Here is a 26193-nt window from a genome sequence, read left to right as displayed (position 1 = left end):
ATAAAAACTCGTATGTAGGCCGGAAGCCAAGAGTATTTAGGGCTTTGTGTTCTATGATGCAGTCTCATGGTCTATCAGATGTATGGGGAAACAAGGAGCCCGGTAATCCCGGGTTCACCTATTTCTCATGTCCATACCAAAGGTATACGAAATTGGATTACTTTTTAATTTCATCTACAGAAATGAGCAAAGTCAGTATCAGGAAGCTACCAAAGGTCCTATCGGACCATAGACCGCTGTATTTGATCTACAATTTTTTTAAGTCAGCAAGGAAACAAAGGGCCTGGACATTTGATAGGAAACTGCTGGCAGATAGCATATATGTTGAGTATCTGAAGAAATGGACCCGTGAATTATTTGACGCCAATCGCTAGACCCAGAAATAATGTTTGGGATCTGTTTAAAGCAGCATTAAGGGTGAAACGATTAGTTATGCTGCTCGGATCAGGAAACAATTGCTGGCAGATAAGGGTAGGCTACTAGCTGAATTGACAGAGGTGGAAGAGCAACATGCCCAAGATATTATACAAAGGAAAGAAGGGAAAGAAAGCCAGCTGAGAATTAGCTCTGTTAAAGCAGAGATACACAAGCAAATGGCCGAAAAAGCTGCCTCTGAATATCAAGCATATAAAGGCAAAATGTACGAAACAGGTTAGCAGGCGGGCAAGGCGTTGGCACTCCGGATCAGACAGGGCACCACCAAAAACATAATAACTAGCATCCAGGAGAACGTCCGGGAGTGTGTAGAACCACAGGAGATTCTCGAGGTGTTTAAAAATTTCTACCAAACTTTATACCAGGAAGAGATGGAGGGGGAGAAGCCACAGGGGGAGTATCCGGATGAAGGTGCCAAACTGGATGATTTAGAGAGGGAAGAATTGGAGAGAGACGTGCCGGCCAATGAAGTTGTAGAGGCATTAGAAGAGCTAGCTGCTGGTAAAGCAGCGGGCCGGATAGTATTCCATTGGAGGTTTATAAATGTATCTCTAGTGAGGTGGCACTACTGTTACTAGATTTATTTAATGGTATATTGGGGACTGGTAAAATACCGGAGACATGGAGGGACACAAACATAGTGGTATTCCACAAGAAAGGGAAGCCTAAAGAAAATCCCGGGTCGTATAGGCCGATATCGCTTAAAAATGTGGGCAATAAAATCTATGCTAAAATCTTGGCGAAGCGTTTGGGGAGTGTCATTGCCGGTCTGGTCTCCCCTTGGCAGCATGGGTTCATTTCAGGGCAGGGAACAACCGATCATATAAGACGAGCAATATCCTTCCTTGACGCCCATGCTGCCGTGGGGTGGGGGGGGGATAGCCATGATTCTCCTCGACGCTGAAAAAGCCTTTGACCGCGTTAGGTGGGATTATCTGTGGGGGGTACTTGTGTAAGAGGTTTTGGTCCAAGAATTCTGACTGCCATCAAAGCTATGTACTCCGATCCAGTTGCTAAGGTGCAGTTGATGGGTGAAAGCTCTGGGAGAATTAACATAACAAGGGGAACCCGTCAGGGATGTCCCTGTTCACCCATCTTGTTCGCTATGTACATAGATCTACTAATTAGGCAGATTCTGCGCAATGAGGAGATCAAGCAGGTTATAACTAATAGTTTTGAGACCCAAATATTAGCCTACGCTGATGATTTGGCAGTAATCACTGCGAAACCTGCGTTGGCTATGCGCGCATTAGTCGAAATCACCAAGAAATTTGGGAGGCACTCAGGGTATCGCCTGAATGAGGGGAAAACCCAGGTAATCTGTACTAAAAATATCACTAAATCAGATAACAGATACGTGGATTCTGCAATATATTTGGGAGTGACAACGCAGCAACAGAATTAATTATAAAGGTTAATTTTGTCCCGCTTTTAAAAACAATCGAGCGGGATCTTAAAAGAATGGACACTCTGCATTTGTCACTAATAGGGAGATCCAACGTCCTGAAAATTACTATGCTACCCAAAGTCCTTTACTTGTTTCGTTCCATTCCCTTTTTAATAGATGAAGCGATGATAAAATCAATGGAAGCCATTTCTATGAGTTTTTATGGCAATATGGGAAGATTAGGCGCTCATTAAAATTCATGTCTCTCTCACAGGAACAGGGCGGTTTAGGAATCCTGAATGTAAGGTATTATCATTGAGCATGTCTGTTAACCCAAATGGCAATTTTATTTGATCCATCTACAAGTGAACCACATACCCAAGACCTGCCACATAGTAATCAAAATATCCCTTCTATATATGAGCTATTAAGGGGGAGGGACGCGGTGGGGGTTCTATTAAGGAAAATAGATCGTAGGTATTTTAAGAAAATGCGTTATAAGATACTGGACAGCGCTTGGGAGATGTCGAGAAAACTACAGAAGACATTATTAATCCCAAAGATTAATCTTCATACGCCACTCTGGAAGTAAGGGCTCTTTCCAAACTTAAGTATGGATGGTGCTTGGAAATATTGGGATCAGCAGGGTATTCGGACAGTAGATGATATAATGGAGGGAGATGGTGTGATGAGTTTTTGTGCGATGCAGCAGAAATATGGTATATCTAGTAGTCAAGGATTTAAATATGTCCAGGTCTCGCAAACACTTAAAACTAAAAGACCCCGCATCTCCCCTGGCAATCGCTGTAGTGTTTTGGAGTATTTGTTAAAAGGGGGACGTAGGATCAAAATTATCTATAATGTCTTAATATCAGGGATCCAAGATGACATGGAAAAAAATGAAGCCTTATGGGCCCTAAAATTGGATGATCCAGACGTGGATCTGGATAAAGCGCTGCAATTAGTTAAGGAGATCTTACGTTCTTTTAATTTTAAAGCACAACATTTTAAAACATTATTTAATCTCTATTTTACACCCTCTAAATTATTTGACTGGGGTAAGAGGGAAGATAATAGATGCCCCAGATGCTCAAAAGGGCCCACGGATCTGTTGCACATGTTCCGTCATTGTGAGAAATTAAGTATTATAAAAGGGGAGATTGAGACATTCTGGGAGGGGCTGCTAGGCTTTAAGATCAGCCTATCCCCGACCTTAATGACCCTGGGAAGTGAAAGTAAGCTGGGTGTAAACAAAGAGACTGAAGCGTTTGTTTTTATATCGGTGGCAGTGCTGCAGATTCTTATATCAGCAGCATGGAAGGATGTTACCGCTCCATCATTTCAGATGTGGCTGACCAGGCTCTTGGGTATTCATAACATTGAGTCTACACTTTATGCACATACGGGTAAGAAAACACGGCAGCTTGGGCTAAAAATCTGGGCGCCCCGGAAAATCTGGAGAGATTCACGATTGCAAAAATAGGCTAGTATATATTTACTTGTATAACCTATTTTTATATATAGAGGTTTTATCACTTTTGTGAATGTGAAAGTATATGTAAATATATAGTGCCTATTTATCATATTTATTGTGTTTCCTGTTAATCATGCCAGATGGAATAATGTATGAAATCATGTTTATTGTTAGTTTGTAACTGAATTAAATTCTCTATAAAAAAAATTTTAAAAAGGAAAACTTCCATGCATGTATGCAGGATACTGCACAATGGAATATCTCTCTGCAATTCAATGGTGATAAAACATAGATTTTATGCTGTGCGGCTAAGAAAGTTACGCTTCTGCTCCCGACTGATTTTTTGCCTATACCCATGGATAAGCCATTGACACCCTCTGAGGCAGTGCGAAATCTGGGGGTAGTATTTGATGACAAGCTGAGTTTACTAACTCAAGTGAATAAAATGGTTGGGACTGGTTTTTCCTTTATCAGAGTGCTATGGAAGATTCTTCCGATGCTACCAATTCCAGCCAGAGCACTGATAGTGAGAGGTGTCATTCTGAGCTGGCTGGATTACTGTAACGCCCTGCTGTTGGAGACCCCCAAATTATTTGATTGGGAGACTTCAGAGAATTCAGATAATAGCAGCTAAGCTAACCCTAATGAGATCACGTCGATCATCAGCCTCCCTGGCTCTTAAAGAGCTTCATTGACTCCCAGTGTCACAGAGGATACAATTCAAATTGCTCTGCATTGTATTTAAAGCTCTGCACGGTCTCGGGCCCAAACCGCTGCAGAGGAAATTCGAATGGTATGTTCCTACCAGAAGCCTTCGATCATCTTCAGCTAAGTTGGTAAAAGTACCTAGGTTTAAAAGAACAAAAATGGGAGGAAGAGCCTTTAGCTCTGCATCCACTAGGCTCTGGCAGATAGAAGATCTTTTGCCGTTTAGGAAGAAAATAAAGACCTGGCTCTATCCTAAAGTGTAATCTAGATCTTCATCACTTTTAGCGAATGCTATCCTCACTGTAACAAATGTGAAGCTAGTGTAAACCAGCGCCAGGATACCTGTAGGGTGATAGAGCGCTTTATAAGTTTGAATAACATTAACATTTTATGGAAAGAGAACTGGCACTGGAGCCTGTTTAGCAGGGTCCCTGTGCACATCCAATCAAGAACATCATTACCAGTGGGCAAAAATTTGGGGTGACCCTGTCAAAAAGGGCACTTTCCGACAATACCTATGTAGTTTATTTTTGATTTCCTCTGTTAAGAGAGATTTACATAAAATGTGAGTGTGCACAAGTCACTGGGCCATCAGGCTCTGATGATAAGATCAACATCAAAATGGAACAGAGCGGGCGGAATTTAAAAGAGCCCAGAGCATCAGCCAGCATAAAAAAGAATAGGAAAGCTCGGATGGTCAAAGAAACATGTAGATTCCTAAGTGCAGTGTCACTCTACACAATCCAGAGTGTATACATAGGGCATGCTGCATCCATACATTTCCAACGACAAATGCATTCTCCAGCCGCCAAGTAATTGGACAAAGGTACGTGTTACAAGGTCACTCAAGCAGCTGTAATGCTTTATAGAAATGTCTTGTCAAAATAACAACTGGGCTTGAGAGTTTCAGCAACCTTAGTTTACCTATGAAAAACTATATCTTGGCAGTAAAGATGTTTTTTTTTAACATCTCTTTATTCAATTTTCGCAGAGAAAAACAAACAGTATACCGCCCAACTGTCAAGGACATGGGAGCGAAACATACATCAATTATTACAACGGTCTTCCCAAGGCCTAGGCCGGAACATGACACCAACGCTGCAAGCAGAGTCTTTTTCCTTTCATTGCTCGCATGAACATGAAAAACCACCAGTTCAACTTGTGGCTCAAGCCCACTCCGCCCTCTGTCAGCTAAGCACCTACCCCCCTTTCCTCACTCTCTCTCTTCCCTCATCTCTCTCAGAGACCCCAGATCTTCTTGAATTAACATGGGCAACCTCTCGCCTGTGAAGCGGGTCGGAATGAGGGAGCAGGAGACCAAGTTGGATTAAGGATGGTTTTATTTTATGCAATACACGTCTTCTTCGGGTAGCCAGTCTTTTGCTAAGAGTTGGGGATAATGGCGTCTTATTCCAGCACTCTGGGTCTTCTGGCGTTCTCCACCCCTTTCTCATCTACCTCTGACGGGTCTTGCAGGGACAGTGTTTCCGAAGAAGAGACAGTCAAATGGAAGGAAAAAAAAGATCAGGTATAAGTGTGGGGAACTAGCACTCAAGTAAGGGAGGGGAGTGAAGGATCAACCAGTTGGTGCTGCATGTCTAGATAGGAAAGTGAAGTGCCCAGGAAGGGATAATAAGTCGGGAACCGGGAGAAAGTTTGCTACCCTATCAGTCGGGTCTCTCCGCTCTTGTATCTGAGAGAGCCACGCTCCTCCTGGAGCGTGGCTGGGCGAAACGCAATGTTGTTGGCCTCCTGGCTTTCTTGTTTCTTTCGCCAGCTCTGCAACAACTTCTTCACTCGACAGTGTTCACTCCTCTCCACGCACGGCTTCCTCCAACTCTTCATCCTCTCCCGCTCCGGTGATGCCACAGCCCCTCTTCCGGAGTCCCGGCATTCTTGTTGGCCCAACCTCTGTGACGTCATAGTTGCGGGCAGGGTCCCCGGGATCGATCTCCCAGTTAAAGGAGCAATACCTATTTTCACGCCCTTCCTCATGCGTGGGATTAAAGGGACAGTTCCACTCGTCCTGCTGTAGGGAAACAAGAGGAAGATCGGCAGGTGTCACATTCCACCAGTCCCGTGTCCGCTCCTTGCCCTCCCGAATCGTACCAACCCAGTGACAGTCTGGTACACATAGATTACATAATAATAGGGCATGGGGGTCCAGGGCTTGTTCGTTACAAATGCCTAGTGAGACCAGTTGGGGTGGAAGCCTCACTTCATAGCCCAAAACTTCTGATATTCTGTAACCCACCCGTTTCCAGAAGGCCCCAATTTTCTGACATTTCCGCAGTGTGTGCATCAGGGTGCCCATCGTGCGACAGCCCCTCAGGCATTGTTCCCCCACCCCTATGGACTGGCAGGTCCGAGTGTAGTATGCCCTATGCAGGATTTCCTATTGGATCATGTGGAATCCAACCTGAATCGTGACCTCTCTAGAGTACTCACACGCTTGCCCCCAGTCACCATCTTCCAGTCTACCCAAATCCTTCTCCCATCTTTCTCTCAAAGGTTTAAGTGATGGAAGGCTGTTACACCAGAGCGTGGAATAGAGCTGGGACATCACATGCTCTGTCACGCGGTGCACCCAAAACCCTGTATTCCAGTGGAGAATCCTCTTTCACCACTTCCCGTAGCACCTCGCATTTGCCTATTATGAATTGCATCTGTTGGTATCTCAGAAATTGACTCCCTGACAACTCATATTCAGCTCGCAAATCCATAAACGGGATCAATGCAGCTTCCCTATGTACGTCACCCAGTTTGGAGATCCCCAACAGGTCCCATTTTTGATGTTCATCTATCTCGCGAAGACCACGGAGGAGGACCGAGTACCAAAGTGGGGTCTTAAAAAATCAATCTGTCTCGCCACTTCAGTGTAGGCATTGCCCTCTTTCATATGTTGACCACAGTCCCTGTGGGATAGGAGAGGGGAGGAAGCCCTTCCTAGCCGGAGGTATTCATCCAGGCAGTACAGTCCCAGTTTGGTGTCACAAAAATAACCACCCCCTTTTCTGAATCGTTTTTGGCCAATATAGGTGTGGCAGGGTATACTCAGACATGAGTCCCTTGCTCACTGCACCATCAGGATTCAAGCAAGCCGGGCCGACGGCGGCTGAAATGCCAGAAACCGGTCCCCGGAAGCTTGTCTCCTTTCTGGTGAAGAATTGGCTTGGTAGTTTAGTCTGCCCTGCTCCCATGATGCACTGGGCCAGAGACAGACTGATTTGCATATAGCCAGGTTCTGAGCTGGGATGGTGCAGTGAGCTAAATAACGGTGATGGATCAAGCCCTGATCTTTGGACTGCGTAAGAGTGGTCTGCTTAATTCAGACACTCTGTTCATCACCACCCCCTTTTCTGAACAAAAATAACCAAGCATCAGAACCCCTGGGTCGCCTACTGGAAGAGGCAATCCAGAGCCCAATTTGGGTCTCCCATTCCCACGGACAAGGCCATCGACTTATGAAAATGAATGCAGAACCCTGCATAGGTCCCAGAAGACTTCAAGATGGGCAAAATTCTCGGCACAGAGCGTGGGGGTCTGCAAGGTAGAGGAGGATATTGTCATATATCCCCCCAGTCCGGGTATCATCAGAGGCCCTGTATTTGTGCGTCTATTCCAAACCGTGATGCCAGGGGTTCAAGAGCAACCGCAGAAAGTAGGTGTGGGAGCTGGCAGCCCTGTCGGGCAGGCCCTGAATAGTCCTAGGTTTTCTGAGACGACCCCATTGGCTCAGACTCTTTATATAGCAGGCCAACCCTGGATAAGAAATACGGTCAAATCACATCTTGGGAGAATGCCCATTAGAAATGGCCACTCTAGGGAGTCAAAGTCCTTCTCAGCAAGGCCAAAAGGACTTTCGGCTCTTGTAATCCCCTACTGCACGCTAAGCAGCCCATTAGTCTCTGCAGAATATGCCTCGTGGGCATGTATGGCATAAATCCGGATGGATAAGGGTTAACAAGTGTAAGAAACTTGCTCTATATATACTGCACCCAAGTGAGGTACAGTGTGTATAGAGTCCAAGTGTCTCCAGAGGTTTGGCAGAGGTTAAACTTAGATAGAACCTTACTCTTTAAAGTGGTAGCTTGGTCGAGCAGTAAGGCAGTATCAGAGGACAGTGTTAAGCATTTGATGTATACACTCAGTCAGCAAATTGATTCACACACTCAAGAACTGAACTCTAGGCCAATTGTATTGTGCTTAGATATGCTTGTTTTTGGTTCTACACAGAACCCCATGGGTTGTCATGGTGGTGGGATGTGGGGTGTTTTAAGAAGAGTCAGTTGGTGTCTCTCTTCTGGTGTGAGAGGAGCGGTGGCTCGTTGTACCCATGAATAAAGATAGAAGACTGAACTACTGTGTCCTGTGGTGAAAAGTTAATATTGGGGTTTTTGTATATAAAAGAATATACTGTTGTTTTATTTCTAGAACCAAGCAAGCCTGGCACAAGTAAGCATAAAAATACTTTGCAGTAGTAAATTACTTGTATGAACACAGTTCAAAATTGCAGTGTAACTTGTACTGATTTTGGTTACAGTTTAAGGAAAGCAGTTTGCAACACTTAGCAGGTATAGTACATTCGAATGAATGGGCTTTTTAAGTAAAATGCAATTAATTACTTTTCAGATTACTTTAGCTAACACAGGGCTGGATTCTAGATTCAGCACTGGGACATTTCCTGAAAACAGTTGAGTAAATTAGTTTTAGTTAGATGTACGATTTTTAAAGATTATTGTATTTCAAAAGTTGACAAACTTTTTCACATAGAATCACCAATGTTATCTAATGGGAGGAAATTCACATTGCAGGTAAGTTACTTTAACGTTACTTTTCTTACTCAGGTACTCTGGATACCTAGATTCAGCACTGGGACATTTCCTGAAAACATTTGATTAACGCATTTTGGTAATTCGGGTGATTTTTAAGGAATATTCTTAGTTTTCAAAAGTCGACACTTAGAAACTTTGTGAGAGAAAAATTGTTAATGTTATTCTATGAGGAAAAAGAGGTTATCGGTTTCCAGATAGGTAATCGGTCTTTGGAGTTAGGGTCCCGGGGTTAGACTCAGGGGTCTCTCAGGGTCAGTGATGCCCTGTTGTTGCACCCTCAGCAGCACTAGGACGGCCGGGTGAAAAGTGCTGAGACCGAATGTTATCCTATGGAGGACAGGGGGACTCAGGTTGGTGGCTACTGGAAAGCAGACCACGGGGTTGTGGGAGCACAGCTCCTACAGTTAAGCTCAGGGCAAGTTGGGGACCAAGTTAGCACAAAAGGGGCACCCTCAGCGGCACTACGGTGGCCGGTGCAGGGTGCTGTTTTGAGGTTGGGTGCCCTGTTGATTTTATTAGAGATTCTCTGGGACAAAGAAACACTGCAGGCTCGGGGACGATGATCTTCCAGGAGCGACCACCACATCGAGGGGTAAGTTGGGATGTGGAAGGTTGGTTAGGCACTGCTGAGTTGGGCACACAAGGCCGTGGGGCGTCGGGAGCAGGGGTGCCTTGTGACTTTGGATTTTCTTACCCGCTCTGGTCGCGGTAGGGGGGCCCCTCTGGATTGAGGCTGCAGGCGTCGTCTGGAGGCCTGAGGAAGGTCAGGGGTTGCCAGATCTCGGGTCAGGATCGCTGGGGGCTCTCCTTGTGGTGTTTTTCCACTCGAGCTCGGACCGGGTCCTGCAGGTGTAGAGTGGGCTGGATTTGCTGTTCCTGGCTGGCACCAGAAGCTGCAGTTCAAACACGTCCGGTGTTCACAGGAGAAACAGCTTGGAAAGTGAAGGCAGGAAGGTCCTCCGGGGTTTTTGAGGTTGCTGTCCGCTGGACACACCAGGGTTTTGCAGGAGCTGGTTCGAGGGGAGACAGGCCTGAAGGGCTGGGGACAAGTCAGTGGACATTGTCCTCTTGTTAGCTCTGCAGCTCTGCACGGCTTCTCGTCCTTCTTCTTCTCTTCTTTTTCTTGTAGTTGCTGGATGTGAGGAAGGAAAGTTCAGGGTGCCCCTAAATACTAAATTTATGGGTGTTACAGGTAGGTAAAGGGCAGGGACCAATGGGTCCCTTCCCTGGGGTGGGTACACCCCCTATTCTGTCACTCTCAAGATGGACTCGAGGTTGTGCTTCACCTCGCCTCCCCTACCTTAGAGGTGGAGTTGGCAGAGGTGGGCACACCTCTCTTCCTCGCTTGTTTTTGCCGACGGTTCTCCTGCCCAAAGTGGGGGCTAGAACCAGTTGGGACCAGTTGCTGAGAGCAGCAAGTGATCTGGAAAGGCTCACAAAGGCGGTATGCCTTTGAAGCTTCTCCTTCGTGAACCCTACCCATCCTGGGGGAGGAGGCTTTTCACCTTGTCCCAGGATGTGCATTGTTTCAGGCCCCCGAGAGCGGCAAGCTCTCGACCCAGGGATCCAGAAACATGTCTGGAGGTGGCAGCCTAGGCAGCCACTCAGTCAGGTCACTGGAGGTTGGCCGAGTTTCAGGGAGCATCTATAAGATACCCTCTGTTGTGCATTTTACATTAAATCCCACACTGGCATCAGTGTGGCTTTAATGTGCTGAGAAGTTTGATACCAAACTTCCCAGTCTTCAGTGTAGCCATTATGGTGCTGTGGAGTTCGTAATGACAAACTCCCAGCACCATATACTCTTAACGGCAGCACTGCATTAGAGTGCCCATGAATGGACTTGGGCACTGTAGGGATACAGGGATCATGCACCTCTACCCTCACCACTGCCATAGGGCACCCAGCTAGAGGGGTGGGTGATGTATGCCAGGGCAGTGGTTTGTGGGCATGGCACACAGGGATAGGTGCCATGTCGACTCTTCACTTTGTTATGCACCAAGACACGCAGCCTGCAAAGGCAGTGTGTGAGTGTCAGGGTACAGGGCCTCTAAGGGTGGCACAATAAGTGCTGCAACCCTTAGGGGCCTTCTCTGGTCACAGTGCCCTGGGTACCTGTGGTACAATTTACCAGGGGCTGACCTGTGGCCAGAGATGCCAATTGGGTTTAGGCTTCAATGCAGTTTTAGGGAAGGAATACAGGCCCTGGGTACCTGATCGGCAGGAGCCCAGGGCACACTCTGTCAAAGCACATCAGCAATTCAGCAAAATGTGGGGGCATACCATGCAAGAAAGAGGGCACTTTCTCGCAACAAGTTAGTCAACCACCTGAAGGATTCAGTTTGCCAGAATCTTGGTCAGGATTTTCATTTCGGTGTTAATCAATGAGATCGGCCTATAGGAGGCACAATCATCTATGGGTTTTACTGTCCTTATGGATCAGGACAATTGCGGCTTCACAAAGGTCGCATGGCAGGGTGCCCATCTCCCTGGCTGTGTCGAACATTCAGAGCATTGGCTTTGCAACTTTACACTTGATGCTTTTAAAAAATTCTACGGGGAAGCTGTTAGGGCCAGGGGGTTGGCCCTTGTTTAATTGGGAGATAGCTGCAGCAACCTCACCCTCCATGATCTTCCCAGCCATCGCTTGAACCTGGTCAAGGTTAAGGCAGGGGACCGGAAGATCCACAACAAAGAAATCTAGAGCTGCTCTAGATATATCGTAAATGCTCGAGCGATATACTGGAGAGTCTCTTCCAGCCCCATATCTTCCCTTTTTTTAATGCAATGCTGCCCCTCTTCCTTCTTAGCCAAATATGCAAGGAGTTTTCAGACGTTATTGCCCATCTCATATAACCTGCCTTGAGTGGCTTGGAACTGAGCTCTCACTTCCTGATGTACCAGGGCCACATAGTCCTACCTCTATTATTCAACAAGAATATTGTTTACAGTGATGGCTCAGGGAGCATTCAATCTACTGTGGGAGTTTGTCTGAAAATAAGTACTGGTCTTCAAATGAGACATGTCATTGACCAGAGAAAGAAAGGAAATATTTAGAAATTCCTTCAGTTCCCTGAAACCAACATGGCCTGAACAAAGATTAGTAATTGACTTTCAGGAATTCTTTTTCTGCTGGATGTGTGTGTGCTACAGCGAGCCACAGAACAGAGAGGTGTTAGCAGTCTACTGCCCCACCTCATCCATGTGGTGGTCTCTACCTTCGTGTTTTTTCTCATCTGCTTTTGTGCTCTCCTGTACTCTGTCACGCTGGACTTACCCCTAGCCTCCATTGTCTGGTCTGATTACTGCTGAGGTCTCTGAATTACAGACAGAGATCCTTTGTCCCATTATTCCCCATTCTCTGTGGCATAGAAGCTAATGGACCCACGCTGCTTCCTGCTCCTAGGTCAAACCAGCAGCCATCAATGCTCTTCTATATCTTCACCACCCTACCAACACCCTACCTCAATGCTTTACTTTGACAAACTCAACTCTCAGATGTGCTCGATATCAATCCTGGTGAGGTAATCTAATAAAGAAATATATTTAGTAACTCACAGATGCAAGTAAGGTAGGAGTAACATATAACATGGAAAAAAGATGGATAAATGATATGAAACATTAAAAATGTTGCATAATCATCGATGCAGATCGATGTAGCAGGATTATGCTTATAATGCTCATATGGAGCAATGGAGTAATAATCATGATAAGAAGTAATTGAAAGAGCAAATCTTACTGGGATATGTGGCAAAGTAATTGTAACTTCATCTCCTTTTCCAACCTGCAGCTCTCCTTCACAGGAGGTGTCAATCGAAGCTGGTTTGAAATCATCTAATCAAGGAAAGGAAAACATTTTTTTTTTAAATTGCAAAACACTTGCATTCTGTTTCTATGTTTAAGGGAATAATGCTACCATAGCAGTGACTTTGTTTTTCAAGGTAAAGGGTTGCGGCTTAAGATACAGTCGATGCCAACACCAGGGAGGCAGAAGTGCCCAAATAAAAATGGCTAGTGAGGTCACTGTAAACAATGTAGCACTTCAATAGCCACTGCCCCTTTAATTACATAATGCACCTGCTGCAGAAAAAAAGGTCTGTATAGTAAATTTTGTACACAAGGTAATGTGATATAGGGATCTTATTTCTAGATCTGCATCCAGGGGTAGTGAGTGCAAACCTAGCTTTAAGCTTACTGTGCCACCACTTGGAACGAAAAATAAATAAAATAAAATAAATTTAAATGAATTAGTGACAAACATGAAGCATAAAATACAACATAAAAATAAATCTGTACAGCAGAGGCTTTTCCCTATTTGTTGATTGTATTCTTATGTTCATGCAGTGTCTGTTTCAGGGTAAACATTCCTTAAATTCGTAAAGATGAGTGCCCCTGTATGTCCAGGCTGTGGACTGAAAGGCATGCCAAAAGGAAAAAAATGAAGGTGTTTAGGTTTCGCCTGGCGTCCACTGCGCAGCAGTGTTCGCTCAAGTGAAATCTTATGTTTTAGCAGTACGGGGCTTTGTCCCTCCTCTCTGTTCCATTGGCTAGCTCCATAAATGGAGGCTAGCCATTGGAAGAGAGATCTGTCCGTAATTGTCGGAGCAGATTCGTGGGCGTTCCGGCGATTTTTTTGCTCTCCGCCCCTTTAACAACGTCATTGCGGCGGTGGGCGGTGTTTTTTTTTTTGGGCAAGTCATATTTTTGTCATTCCTTACGTGTCTGTGCCGGGATGTACGTGTCCTCTCTCCCCCGCAGCCCCGCAATCCCCCCTGACGGTTTTTAAATGAGGCTGTGGAGAGATCCGTAAAAGAAACAATCAGCCGAAGAGTAGGGGAGTGAGGCGCAATACCTCTGAAGACAATACAAAATATTTTTGGGAAAAACTAAGGTACAGCTGGCGCCCTATATCATCTTTTGGATGCTTTAATACATTTTGGGTTCAGCGACTAGCTACGTGGAAACGAACACAACACGGTACATATTTATTATGTAGATTGGAATGGGTACACAGCATTTTACATGAAGATCGTCCTATTTCCACGTCTCTAGTTAGGACTCACTGCGTGATACGTTCCCTCCGTCTAGGTGTGACGTCAGACGTTGCAGTAAAACGCGCTGCAAGGCTATTGTGTCGTCTTCTTACAGGCTGCGGAGGTTTGGAAGCTGACGAGCTGCCTGGACCTACTAGGTTATACATAGAGCTCGAATCTTTTCTTGAATCCAGGATGCCGCGCGTCTACATTGGCAGATTAAGCTACCAGGTTCGGGAGAAGGACATCCAGCGCTTCTTCGGCGCCTATGGCAGGCTCCTGGTGGTAGACATGAAGAACGGGTACATTGAGGGTAATGAAAGGAGACCCAACTACAGATTTGCTACCTCTTCGTTTTATTGTATAGCCCAATAAGACGATCCTCGAGCCAGCCTTTGGATTTAAAGCTCTCAAATGGAAATATTTAATCAGCGATAAGCTGCGTTGTGGGTGGCACGTTGCGTGCCTGGACAAGACTTCTCAACTGTTTTTCAATGTACATGTCTTAATTTTACAGTACGCACTGAGCTAGTTGAGTTATCAAGTTTTACAGTTATGTTCATATGCTTTAAAAGCGCTTTCCATAGTTGCACGGCGCAGAATGTTCCCCTCTAATGGTTTGGTCAGGCCGTGGAGTGGTTCTATTGCAGCTGCATTGCGCATGAGCAGTAGCCGCCATCTTTGTTCTGGCTTGATATAGGGACAGATCGCCACACTCCATATGCTGTGTTGCATTAATGTCTGGGCACGTTCTTGCCAGTGAACTAGACCTGCCAGTGTCTGCTATGTCTCCCTTGTGACTAAATTAACTATTAGCGCTGGCCTTCGTTATTCTGCATCTGGTGCATGTAGCATCTATTCCAGGGACTTTTTTTTCTCTGACTCTGCATTGACTCAGGGTTGTCATCCTTAATTCTACATCTAGTACATGTATTCTATTAACTTGTTCTTTGTTTGTTGACTCTTCGCACTGACTCATGATTGAGGATTCAAACAGATTAGTGGAGAGTGGGTGAAGAGCTTCATAGGAATGGGTGTAATAATGTTTCTACTTCTGAGGTTTCATTTAGCTATTTAAGGTATTCTGGGAGTTGTTTTCGTTTGAGTGGCAGGCTGGATACCAATGGTTTGTTCAGAATAGCCAAGCACTGGAAACATGGCTGTGCTTGCTTACCTGCCCCCTGGCTTGCTTGCTTCCCTGCCCCTTGGCTGTGCTTGCTTCCCTGCCCCCTGGCTGTGCTTGCTTCCCTGCCCCCTGGCTGTGCTTGCTTCCCTTCCCCCTGGCTGTGCTTGCTTCCCTGCCCCCTGGCTGTGCTTGCTTCCCTGCCCCCTGGCTGTTCTTGCTTCCCTTCCCCCTGGCTGTGCTTGCTTCCCTGCCCCCTGGCTGTGCTTGCTTCCCTGCCCCCTGGCTGTGCTTGCTTCCCTGCCCCCTGGCTGTGCTTGCTTCCCCGCCCCCTGGCTGTGCTTGCTCCCCTGCCCCCTGGTTCCCCTTCCCCTGGCTGTGCTTGCTCCTCTGCAACCTGGCTGTGCTTGCTTCCCTGCCACCTGGCTGTGCTTGCTTCCCTGCCCCTTCCCTGCGCTTGCTTCCCTGCCCCCTCGCTGTGCTTGCTTCCCTGCCCCCTCGCTGGGCTTGCTTCCCTGCCTCCTCGCTGTGCTTGCTTCCCTGTCCCTTCGCTGTGCTTGCTTCCCTGCCCCCTCGCTGTGCTTGCTTCCCTGCCCCCTCGCTGTGCTTGCTCTCCTGAATGTGTGTGTGGCTCTGGGTGGGTGTGTGTGGCTCTGGGTGGGTGTGTGTGGCTCTGTGTGTGTGTGTGTGGCTCTGGGTGTGTGTGTGTGTGTGGCTCTGGGTGTGTGTGTGTGTGTGTGTGGCTCTGGGTGTGTGTGTGTGTGGCTCTGTGTGTGTGTGTGTGTGTGTGGCTCTGGGTGTGTGTGTGTGTGTGTGTGTGTGTGTGTGTGTGGCTCTGGGTGTGTGTGTGTGTGTGTGGGCTCTGGGTGTGTGTGTGTGGCTCTGTGTGTGTGTCTCTGGGTGTTTGTGTGTGTGTGTGGCTCTGGGTGTGTGTGTGTGTGGCTGGCTCTGTGTGTGTGTGGCTGGCTCTGGGTGTGTGTGTGTGGCTCTGGGTGTGTGTGTGTGGTAGTAATTGCTGTCTGCTGAGCTCGTCCGTAGGGTACAATACGTCTCACATTTGCGAGAGATTAAGCTATTGGCAATGTAAATGACAATGCCATTTATTTATCTGTTTTCAAAACCAACACATAAATAAAAATTTTGTCATTTACAATGCCAATAGCTCTAACTTATCCAAAGGTGAAACAGTTGCATTGTAAATGCTTGTTTTAAGAAAGCAGCCAAAAGTGTGAAATCACAACTCGTTGTGGATTCTTCGTGAAATGTAGCTGAAGTGTTGTTAAAGTGCAGACCAGATGCTAAGTAGAAGAAAAAGCTTGTGGGGGGCACACCATTCTATGAAAATTACACTCAGGATTCAAAGACTACTGACTTTATGTATCAAGGATCCAGATCACAAATATTAATTTGTCATTGAAAGAATAAGTGCTGAACAAAGTGGTGAAGTTTCAATAAAAGTGTCTGGTGATACGAATGCTGGTGTATCTGGCATTTAATGCGAGAGAGGAGAATCTGAGCAATCAAGACTAGAGGATCTCAGAATGTGCAACAGTGCAACGTTTTGACAACTATCAAGGTTTCTGACAACTATGGGCCAGATGTAGGAAGCCTAATACTGGTCGGTAACAGACGAAATTACCGAATTTCAGCCGTTACCGACCGGTATTAGGCATTTGAGATGTAGGGGCCTAATTTAAGAATTCGGTAATTTACCGAATCGGTAATTTAAGGAATCGGTAAATTACCGAATTCTTAAATACCAATTCGGTAAATTACTGAATCCTTAATGTAGAAAGCACTCAAGTGAGTGCTTTTCACTTGTAAGGATACGTTATTTACCACCAACTACAAGTTGGTGGTAAATATCGAAAACCTTAAAAAAAGCTATTTTGTGCTTTTTTCAACTGTGCCATGTGGCAGACATACTTGCCATTAGGGCATGTATGTGTGCCACATGTGCACCCATGACTATACAGGGGTGTAACAGGGTGTCAATGTGACACGCTGCCACCCTTGTAAGTCTACCCCCTATTACAGATTCGGTATTTACCAAATCGATAATTCTCATTCATTCCTATGGGCCTCCAGGCCCATAGGAATGAATGGGGAATACCGAATCGGTAAATACCGAATCGGTATTTACCGAATGTTACTGATTCGGTAAAATTTTCCGAATCATTAGCTACATATCATTTACCGATTCTAAAATACAGAATCGGTAAAATTCTGTATTTTAGAATCGGTAAATGATATTTACCTACATCTGGCCCCGTGATGCCTTGAAAATTTCTGCATGTAGTAGCAATATTTTTCGGCTCAAGTAGTGTTTAATCTTAAGCTGCCAAAAGACAATGGTTAGCAGCAGCAAATTTGAAAGTAGCTTTGTTTTACTTTTGACCTACTCGGAAGCTCCATCTGATTATAGAAGCGCATATGTACAGATCTGAGGGTGTGCAAGGCACAGCAGTGGATGGTTAAAGTGAATATGGGGATCTCTATTGCCTAGTAGCACAACCTCAGTTTGTGCACACCATTGCTGCAATAGGGATGTGCACCTTCCATACGACAGACCTGAGCACGATCAAGCTGGGGTGTCCCATTACGCTCTCTCTTTCCCCAAGGGATTCCCTTGGCTCCCACAGATATTCTAACCCTCTATACCACCTGCTGGGCATGACAAAAACGACCCCAATTACTTGGTAGGGATCTTTTATATTCTCCTTAACTACCTCTTGCAGATAACCAATGGCTACCCTCTGCCCTAGAGACCCTCGTCAAAAATACGCGGATGCAGCATGCACTACACATGTACGGGCATCTATTCCCGGATGGCCATATTCTTTATCGTACTGGTGACGTGCGTTTTGCCGCTGGAACTCAAATGGACCATTTTGTCTTGCATCACGTCCACAGTGCACAGATCTCCTCTTATCCATTTGCCCCTCCAGAGGTCACCCCATTGACCACATTGATAGATGATGCAGACGGAGGATACCTTGTTTCTAAACTTTGTCACGCTAACCTGACTTTACTGTCCCATAAAGACACTTCTGCTACAAGTTCCTACAATCTAACCATGACAGCCAACACCATTTGCATTTGCCCGGTTGAAATCCCTCCTGCAAATGAACCTCCGATAGAGAACCCTGTAATCAGCCCAAACGACCTGTCTACGATAGTTAACAGCACCTGTACTGTTGCAAACCCCCCGGGCGACCAAATACCACCGACAGCCACAACAGAAATTATTCCACCTCATGTATCCAGGGAAGGTTCATTGAGGGTTATCACGTGGAACATAGCTGGCCTAGCTTCCAAGGTAAACACACCCGCATGGGATGACTTTCTCAAACAAGGCTATGACATCATATGCCTACAAGAAACCTGGGACACAGCTGAAGTATATGTCGAGGGATATACCTCCTTTAACGTGCTGGCTGTGGCTTCGCAGGCTGGTCGAGCCAAGGGGGGGTTAGTGACCCTGCTATCCACAACATTGACCGAGTTCTGGGTCAGTAACCATGCAGTCTTGGGAGATTACGCTTCCGTTTTGCGCGTGGCCCAGACTTAATAATTGTGAACTTTTACAACAACATCGCCGGCCATAGACAGGGGTTGTTCATCTCTGATATCGAGCAGGCCATCGATGCAATGTTATTAAGCTCCTCCAAACCAGCTGTAATCTTGTGGGCCGGAGATTTTAACATCAAAACATGCACTTATGCACTTAAGGGGGCTTGCGGCCATAGGGAGGAATACTCTGGAAGGGAAACCACATGTGTCTTCAATCATTTTCCGCACAACATCCTAGGCAGTGCCTTGAATAACCTATTGGCCAAATATGATCTGGAACTTCTTGAATGTAACACGAATGCAAACAATGTCAGATGTCCAACATTCCACGGAAGGAATAGCCAATCCTTTATAGACCACATCATCGTATCCAGCTCTGCAACATATATAAATGTCTGGGTAATTGAACAAACGGTCAGTGACCACAACAGTGTATCTGTCGAATTACTGGGCTGGGGGTCAAAAAGGAACTCCTATGGTCAACCTATTCAGAACATCTCCGTAGGAAGGCCAAATGGGATAAGGGTGAAATGGACAAAAGTTGACCCTGCTAAAATTGTCACCAATGTAATTACAAACTGCTATGGAGAAGTGGAGTACTGTCTATCCCCAACACCATGCCCAGAAACTTTGCTGTTTAAATTTCTAATTATTACACAAACCGTCGAGAAATCACTGACACGCAAAACACGGGAGCCAAGAAAAGTTAAGACAGTGTGGTTTGATGATAATTGTGCCCAGTCACTAAAAAGGCTAAAAATTTCGCTAGATGCCAAACCGAGAGACCCCTGTAAGATAAGGGAAGAGCGTTACAATTACAAAATCGCACTAGCCACTCGGAAGAGAGAACTACAGGACGAGGCATGGGCTAAATTAGATCAGGCTGCGGAAACAAAAGACCATAAACTCTTCTGGGACACTGTAAACAGCCCGTTCTTAAAGAACGACAACATTCCCGAACTTACTTCGCATGTCAGCTGTCAAGACTGGATTATACACTTTACTGGGATTTTTAACTCTGACTGTACCTTTGATTGTATTTTGGCCCCAGATCCTAATGTTTTAACTGTAATGCCAATCAGTTTTAAATGGGAGAAATTATTGTTTTCAGTATCTTTAAATGAGGTGCGGGATGCTATAGAGAAAAGCAAGGGGGGGAAGCCCCGGGCCCAGATGGGGTCCCTGTGGACTTTTTTTAAATCCAAGATAGATTTATGGGCCCCTATTTTAACACGCTATTTCAATGCTGCTATTGAGGACGAGCTACCTACCTCATGGGGTCAATCTATTTTGGTGCCACTTTTCAAAAAAGGTTCAAGGGCTGAAGCACGAAATTATCGCCCAATTTCCCTTTTGGACTCGTCACTAAAAATACTGAGTCGCGTGCTTCTGGGAAGATTAGAGTCCTGGGTCGAGGACAAAAATGTCCTGTCACCAATCCAGTACGGGTTCCGTAGGGGCATAGGAACCATGGAGCAGTGTGTGAACCTTGAGCTTATCATCGGCAAGTACACAAAAGCAAAGGAAGGGAATTTGTTCATGTGCTTTGCCGATCTAAGCTCAGCGTTCGATCTAGTGGAACACACACTGCTCTGGCCAACATTACTTGCTATGGGCGCACCCCCCGAAATTATTCATTTGCTGGCCAGAATCTATAGCAGCTTATCAAGTAAAGTTAGATTCGGTCCAAACGGAGAATGCACCCCCTTTTTTAAAATAGGCAGAGGGATTAGGCAAGGGTGTGTTCTCGCACCCTTGCTGTTCTCCCTTTTTATAAACCAGGTCGACCAGTCCCTACAAGAGTCTTTTGCTGACGCCCGTATGATAAATGGCAAACAAATACCCGTCCTCTTATACTCGGACGACGCGGTCCTGATTTCCAGGACCGCGAACGGGCTCCAAAAGCTAATTGACAAATTCAATGTTTTTATCAAGGGCAGAAAGCTCAAAATTAACAAGGGCAAGACTATGACTATGACCTGTGGAAAGAAACTAAAGAAAAGTAAGTCATTCTTCCTTGATGGGGATAAACTTGAGTCTGTGCAACATTTCTGTTACTTAGGCATTACTTTCTCAGGGGATGGGAGATGGGTAAACGAGCAATCCTGTATAGGCATGAAGATGATTAGAAATACAAACTGTATCTTCAGATTCGCTTCCAAACTAGGGGGGCGTAGAATAAGGGAGATGATTTCTATTTATAATTCCAGGTGCATGTCCTTTGCTCTATACGGAGCAGGGATATGGGGATATAACTCGCAGATCGCCCTCTCCATTCAGCAGGAAGAAAACAAGTACCTTAAACGCTTATTATGTCTTCCTGCTTCAGCATCCAACGAAATCATTCATAGGGAGCTGGGCATACACCATGCCACAGACTTGATTGCACTACGCCCCCTCTCCCTCTGGCGATCCATTTGGGCTAAAGACGAAACCAAGTTTACCCAGGAAGTAATTTTAGACTGCATTAAACTGGACCAGCACTTAAAAATCCCTTGGCTAAAACACATTTTCCACTGGTATAATTCCCTTTTTGGTCAGGATATTTTTAAAGACACCCCAACAGAATTAGTTCTAACGAAGCGTGACCTTAAATCCACCTATATGGATCATGCAAAAGGGATTAGAATGAAGGGGTATGCTACACAAAGTACTTTTAAATTGTACCTGGAATATAATCTAAGCACAGGATTCCCATCATACCTTACATTTGTCAGTATTAACTCCCATCGCTTCGTTCTGGCACGCCTGAGGCTGGGTATAGTCCACCATCTGGTGGCTTTCCCTACTGTAAAGAAGCCCGGGTCTTGCCCGTGCCCATGCGATGGGAAATCTAAACAGAGTATCTGCCACTTTTTACTACTTTGTAACTTTTATACTGGTTTTAGAAAGTTTTACCTAAAGCAACTATTTTTAGAATATAGTACGTGTGATATAAGAGCTGCAATGCGACTGTTGTTTGACCTGTCGTCCCTTAATGTGTGTTACCGTGTAGCCACCTATGTTCTTAAATGCATCGGGCACAGGAAATCAATCATTATATGATCTCCGTTGGAAAAGACACCTATTGACCAACTGTGAGCTACTGCCAAACCTTTTGCATTTCTCTTATACATGAACTTTGTTATTATTATGTTTTTAGACCCGGGTATCGATTGTTCCCTCGGTTCTGTACCTCCCTGGACTAATGCTTTTTTAAAATTTCTTGTACATAACTGCTGCTAAAATACGTAAGAGATTTTATAGACATTGCACTTTAGTCATCCTTGCATATTTTTGCACATACTACTGCACTTTATGCCCAGCGCAGGCCTCTCTCCGACTTGTACTACCTCACTTGGCATGTTTTGCACTAAATTTTAAAATTGCTGCTAAATACAACGTTCAATCTTTGCATATTTTGCACATACTATTGCACTTTATGCCCAGCATAGGCCTCTTGTTTAGTACCATCCCATTTGCATGCTCTGCATCAAACGTTTAAAACGGCTGCTACATATAAGTGATTATTCTACTGTATATAATTGTGATATGCTTTGCACTAAATTGCTAAATTACTGTTAAATACTATGTCCAATTTTTGCATATTTTGCACATATTATTGCACTTTACGTCCAGCATAGGCCTCTTGTTTAGTACCATCCCACGGCATGCCTTGCACCAAACGTTTAAATTGACGCTACATATAGTGATTATTTTCTACTGTACATAAATGTGATATCTTGCAGGTTTTAACTTGATTGGCTGAATTAATGTAATTGTTTTTAGAAAGTTTCATTATTCTTTAATCTTTTACAAAAGTGACTTCAATTGCATTCATGAATGTTGCTATATGGTTGTACCTGTACAAACCGAATAAAGCATTTTGAAACTGAAACTGAAACTGACTTTACTGTCTGCCAGGAACGGTCATATTCGGGACTTATGGGAGCATGAATTACAACGACTTCTGCCAGATGAAATTTTGTATTATTCCTGTCAACAAATAAAACTCAGTTCCCCCAATCACAGACATAAATGTATACACTTCAAATTTTTTAGACGCACATATACTACTCCCTGGCCAAGATTGACCCCCACAAGGTCCTCTGGTTGCCCTAAATGTCATGCCAACAATGCTGATTTTGTGCACCTTACTTGGATGGGCACCCACGTTGGGGATTTATGGCTGGCTGTCTTTTCCCAGCTCGCCTTAATGGTGCGGACTACTCCAGCACCATATCCCCTCTCAACACAGCTGGGCTACGAGCATTATAATCCGAAAGGGGTCTGCAGGTTTACCGCGCTAACGTTACTACTCTCAAAATGTGATAATAGCTTGGCATTGGGGCAGCAGATGCTACATGACTGTGGCTATACCAACAGTTATGTTTTGGTATTCCCACAATGACGGTCACTGCAGATATGTCCTCTATAAATGCCTCAGTAACTAGAATGCCAGTGCGTGTTGTGTGTCTAGATTTGTGGATGCCGCATAATGTGGAATGCCAACACAATGTTCAGACAGACGTGCAGTGAGACAGTAATTGATATTACCAGTAGACCTGGAGACGGATGTTCTATAAATACAGACTAGGCACAAAGCTCACCGTCCTATTGACTGGTGTGGCAGTGTACAAGCCCTAGTTCATTTAACATTTCTGCATGCAGTGGGGATGTCCTGCGTCTCAGGTAGCATGTAACCTCAGGCTGCTGCCAACAGACACTGGTTAGAAGCAGCACATTTGAAAGTAGTTCTGTTTTCCTTTTAACCTCTTGGAAGCTCTTTCTGATCCTTTTTTGCCATATGCATGTCTCTCACACTTCCACAAAGACATGTGAAATATTTCCTTCTGTCAGCAAGTACATTAACCCAGTCACCAGTGTCTAAATGTTATCCAAGTGTGCCCAAGGAAGCGCAGATGTATAAAGCATATCTGTGGACGTTTAAAGTGAAGCTGGGGATGTGTTGAGCAGTAGGCGAAGGCGTGGTGCACCTGTTGTGGATTATTCCACCACAGTTTTTTTACTTTTTAAGAAACTGAACATTTGACTGATTTCAATAATATGTAAGTTATTATTTATCAAGCAAATACTGAGGGTAGAGTCTATACCAATCCGCACCCGACAATTTGATATCAGAGCAGTAGGTAATAGTGCACAGAACCAAGGAGCAATGCCCTCTATACTCCTTAACAAGGAAACAAATCCTATATAAACATCAAACAAATTGGTTCAGCACTCAACAAAGTATAATCTTTTCTTGATCATACTTTGATGAGTGCTGAACCAATTTGTTTTGATGTTATTATTGATATGTATGCAACTGATGTACGTGCATTTTATCTCGGATTAGTGGAGTACATCGGTTCTCAGTCAAAACAGTGCTTATCACTATTAATACAGATTAGGCATCCCATGCACTCTGGTCAATAGAGGTGAAAATGAAAGACGTAATTAGAGACACCAGGGGGAAAAAATGAAATGCCTACATAGGAAAACACTTTCTTGGGGGGGGGGGGAGGATTGGGGAGGGGGGGGGGGAGTGTCCAGTCCACCAATAGCTGTAAACTGGTGTTTTTCACGTTTACATCTCCAAACAGCTTCTAACCTCACTAAAACGAAAAAATACAAACGAAGTGAACTAAAACTGCTAGGTTGAAAATGTCTGCGCAGTCTTCCAAAATGTTCCAATTGTCAGATTTAAACTTGGAGGACATGAAGCAACAGAGATAATAGGAGGTGTTCTGTGGAAAGTGGATATCAGTCAGGTGTGGGAGCATAGCCCTTATAAGAATAGTCATTTGCTTTTCAATTTCTAGAATTCTGACTGCACAAGAAAGTTTTATTTAGCAACAGATCAAGCTTAGAAGACAGCCATCGCCGATTAGGATAAACCCTTAGTTACACACAGGCCACTGGTCTTATAAAAAAATGTTTTTTCATCTACGATGCCTTGGCCTTTCTATACACTCCACTCACTTTCATTCCATTTAGAGCACTAGACTGCACAATATATAGCCTGGGGACGTGCACTATTTGTCTCAACTTTGTCGCAGGATTGCCCCTCATACCTACGACTCTTTTTTTCTTAGCTACTCAAACATCTTTCCTCCTCCCAGTATTCGCAATAGTGATTCACACCTGTGGGCCAAGCTCAGGGATGATCATTTGTCTGCACCCTCCCTGTCATCTGTACTCAAGCCATCCGGATACTCACATCGGATGGTGTGGAAGGCCGCCTTCGGCCTTTTCTCGAAGCTTTCGCCCAGCCTCAATCCGTGCTCCTCCCGGTCCAACAAGGGGTTCGGATTCCCGTTCATTGCCTAAAAACAACGATCACCCACAGACTGTAAACAAACCCGGGAGACCAGACAGACGGTAGAGGCGGGGCCTACGGGGGAGGGTCGCAAGGAGGAGTGGCTTGGGCAGGCAGGGGCGGAGCTTGAGTGAGGGCGAAGTGCCGCATCAGGCGGACGTCTGGAGGGGGGTGGCGGAGATTAGAAGATATTTAGTTGTATTTGAACGCCGCTACGGCCGCCATCTTGCTGGTCCTATAGCCTCATCAAAACTGTACAGCTCATTAAACACATTCCTACTTTAACTGTGAACCTTCATTATTATCTTTAATTGACTCATTAAATTATTGTTTCATAAAATTGAAAGGTAATGATTCTGCTGTAAGCTTGATTAATTTAAAATATTTTTCTTTTCATTATCTCAAAGATAACACACATTACAAATTTTCTTGGTGCACTGATATCTGAACTTTTGCGATTTTTAATAATTCCCATCTTAAGCATCACTAGTCTATGTTGAAACTTAGTTCCAAAATGGCATCCATGTTTCTCGCTAAAATAGATTTCCCCCAATATTATTAATGTTTCTATCATTGCGCATGCGCGAGGTGGGTAAAAGAAACACTTTCCTGATTTAAAGTTGGCCGGTTCTGGGTACTTGCCTTGGTACTGCAGCGTGTGAGCTGTAGTAGCGAAAGTGTCTGGTATATTTCAATATGAAGAAAGCTATGGTGGCACTGTACTGAGAAAGAAATGTATAGTTTCGGACGATAAAAACGATGATTGCGGAGAAGTGTTGCCTTTCGTTTCTATGTTCTTGGATGCGGACAGGTATGATAAGAATTATCAACAAATTCGATTTTTTCTATGATAGCACTATACATTAGAAGGTTTTTAAATGATGATTTTCATCATAACGAAAGTGAAAACGCATAACATTTGCAGGTCTCGTGGTCTGAGGACTGACTGATTAGTTGTGAGATTTATTTTAGTGGTTTTCTTTCTTTTACATTTTAAATCTCATACAAGTTACAACAGAAAATATTAATGTTAGTCACTTTTTTTTATCAACATTGAGTAGAATCTAACATTTGAAATATCTTGTAAATGCTCTCTACAGCTGTGGAGCCCTGCTTCAATGAGACTCCCATAGAACCAGTTTTGGCTGCATGACAAAAAACATATTTGGGCCCAGCAGTCCACAAACAGCAGGATATCATAGGCCTGCCCTGGTGACCCACACAATTGAACTCTTATGGTACTTTCAGATAGGGAGCCAAAATGCCTTTGCCACTGTAAGCTTAGCCCTTTGCACTGTTAACGTCACATGCCTTCTGGGCTGCTGTG

At 44.8% G+C, this 26193-nt stretch overlaps 2 protein-coding genes across 3 annotated transcripts in view; one reads left to right on the top strand and one right to left on the bottom strand.

The window, feature by feature from the left end:
* The window catches only part of EAF1 (ELL associated factor 1), a 71588-nt gene extending 46622 nt beyond the window's left edge, over nucleotides 1-24966 (bottom strand). The window contains exons 1-2 of the mRNA XM_086942077.1: nucleotides 24768-24966; nucleotides 12579-12673 (exon numbers count right to left, since the gene is read on the bottom strand). Of these exons, the coding sequence (XP_086798203.1) occupies nucleotides 12579-12673; nucleotides 24768-24870 (198 nt within the window). The 5' untranslated portion in view covers nucleotides 24871-24966. The remainder of the gene's footprint in view (nucleotides 1-12578; nucleotides 12674-24767) is intronic.
* Nucleotides 24967-25437: 471 nt separating this feature from the next.
* METTL6 (methyltransferase 6, tRNA N3-cytidine) overlaps nucleotides 25438-26193 on the top strand; it is a 99234-nt gene continuing 98478 nt past the window's right edge. The window contains exon 1 of one of the 2 annotated variants that reach the window (XM_086942075.1): nucleotides 25438-25677. The gene's annotated coding sequence lies outside the window, so the exon portion shown is untranslated. The remainder of the gene's footprint in view (nucleotides 25678-26193) is intronic. The other variant, XM_086942076.1, reaches the window with a different exon arrangement.

The sequence above is a fragment of the Lissotriton vulgaris genome, chromosome 10, assembly GCF_964263255.1.
Source record: "Lissotriton vulgaris chromosome 10, aLisVul1.2, whole genome shotgun sequence".
NCBI lineage: Eukaryota > Metazoa > Chordata > Amphibia > Caudata > Salamandridae > Lissotriton > Lissotriton vulgaris.
Note: the sequence above shows the minus strand (reverse complement) of the source record. Positions and strands in the feature narration are given on the sequence as shown.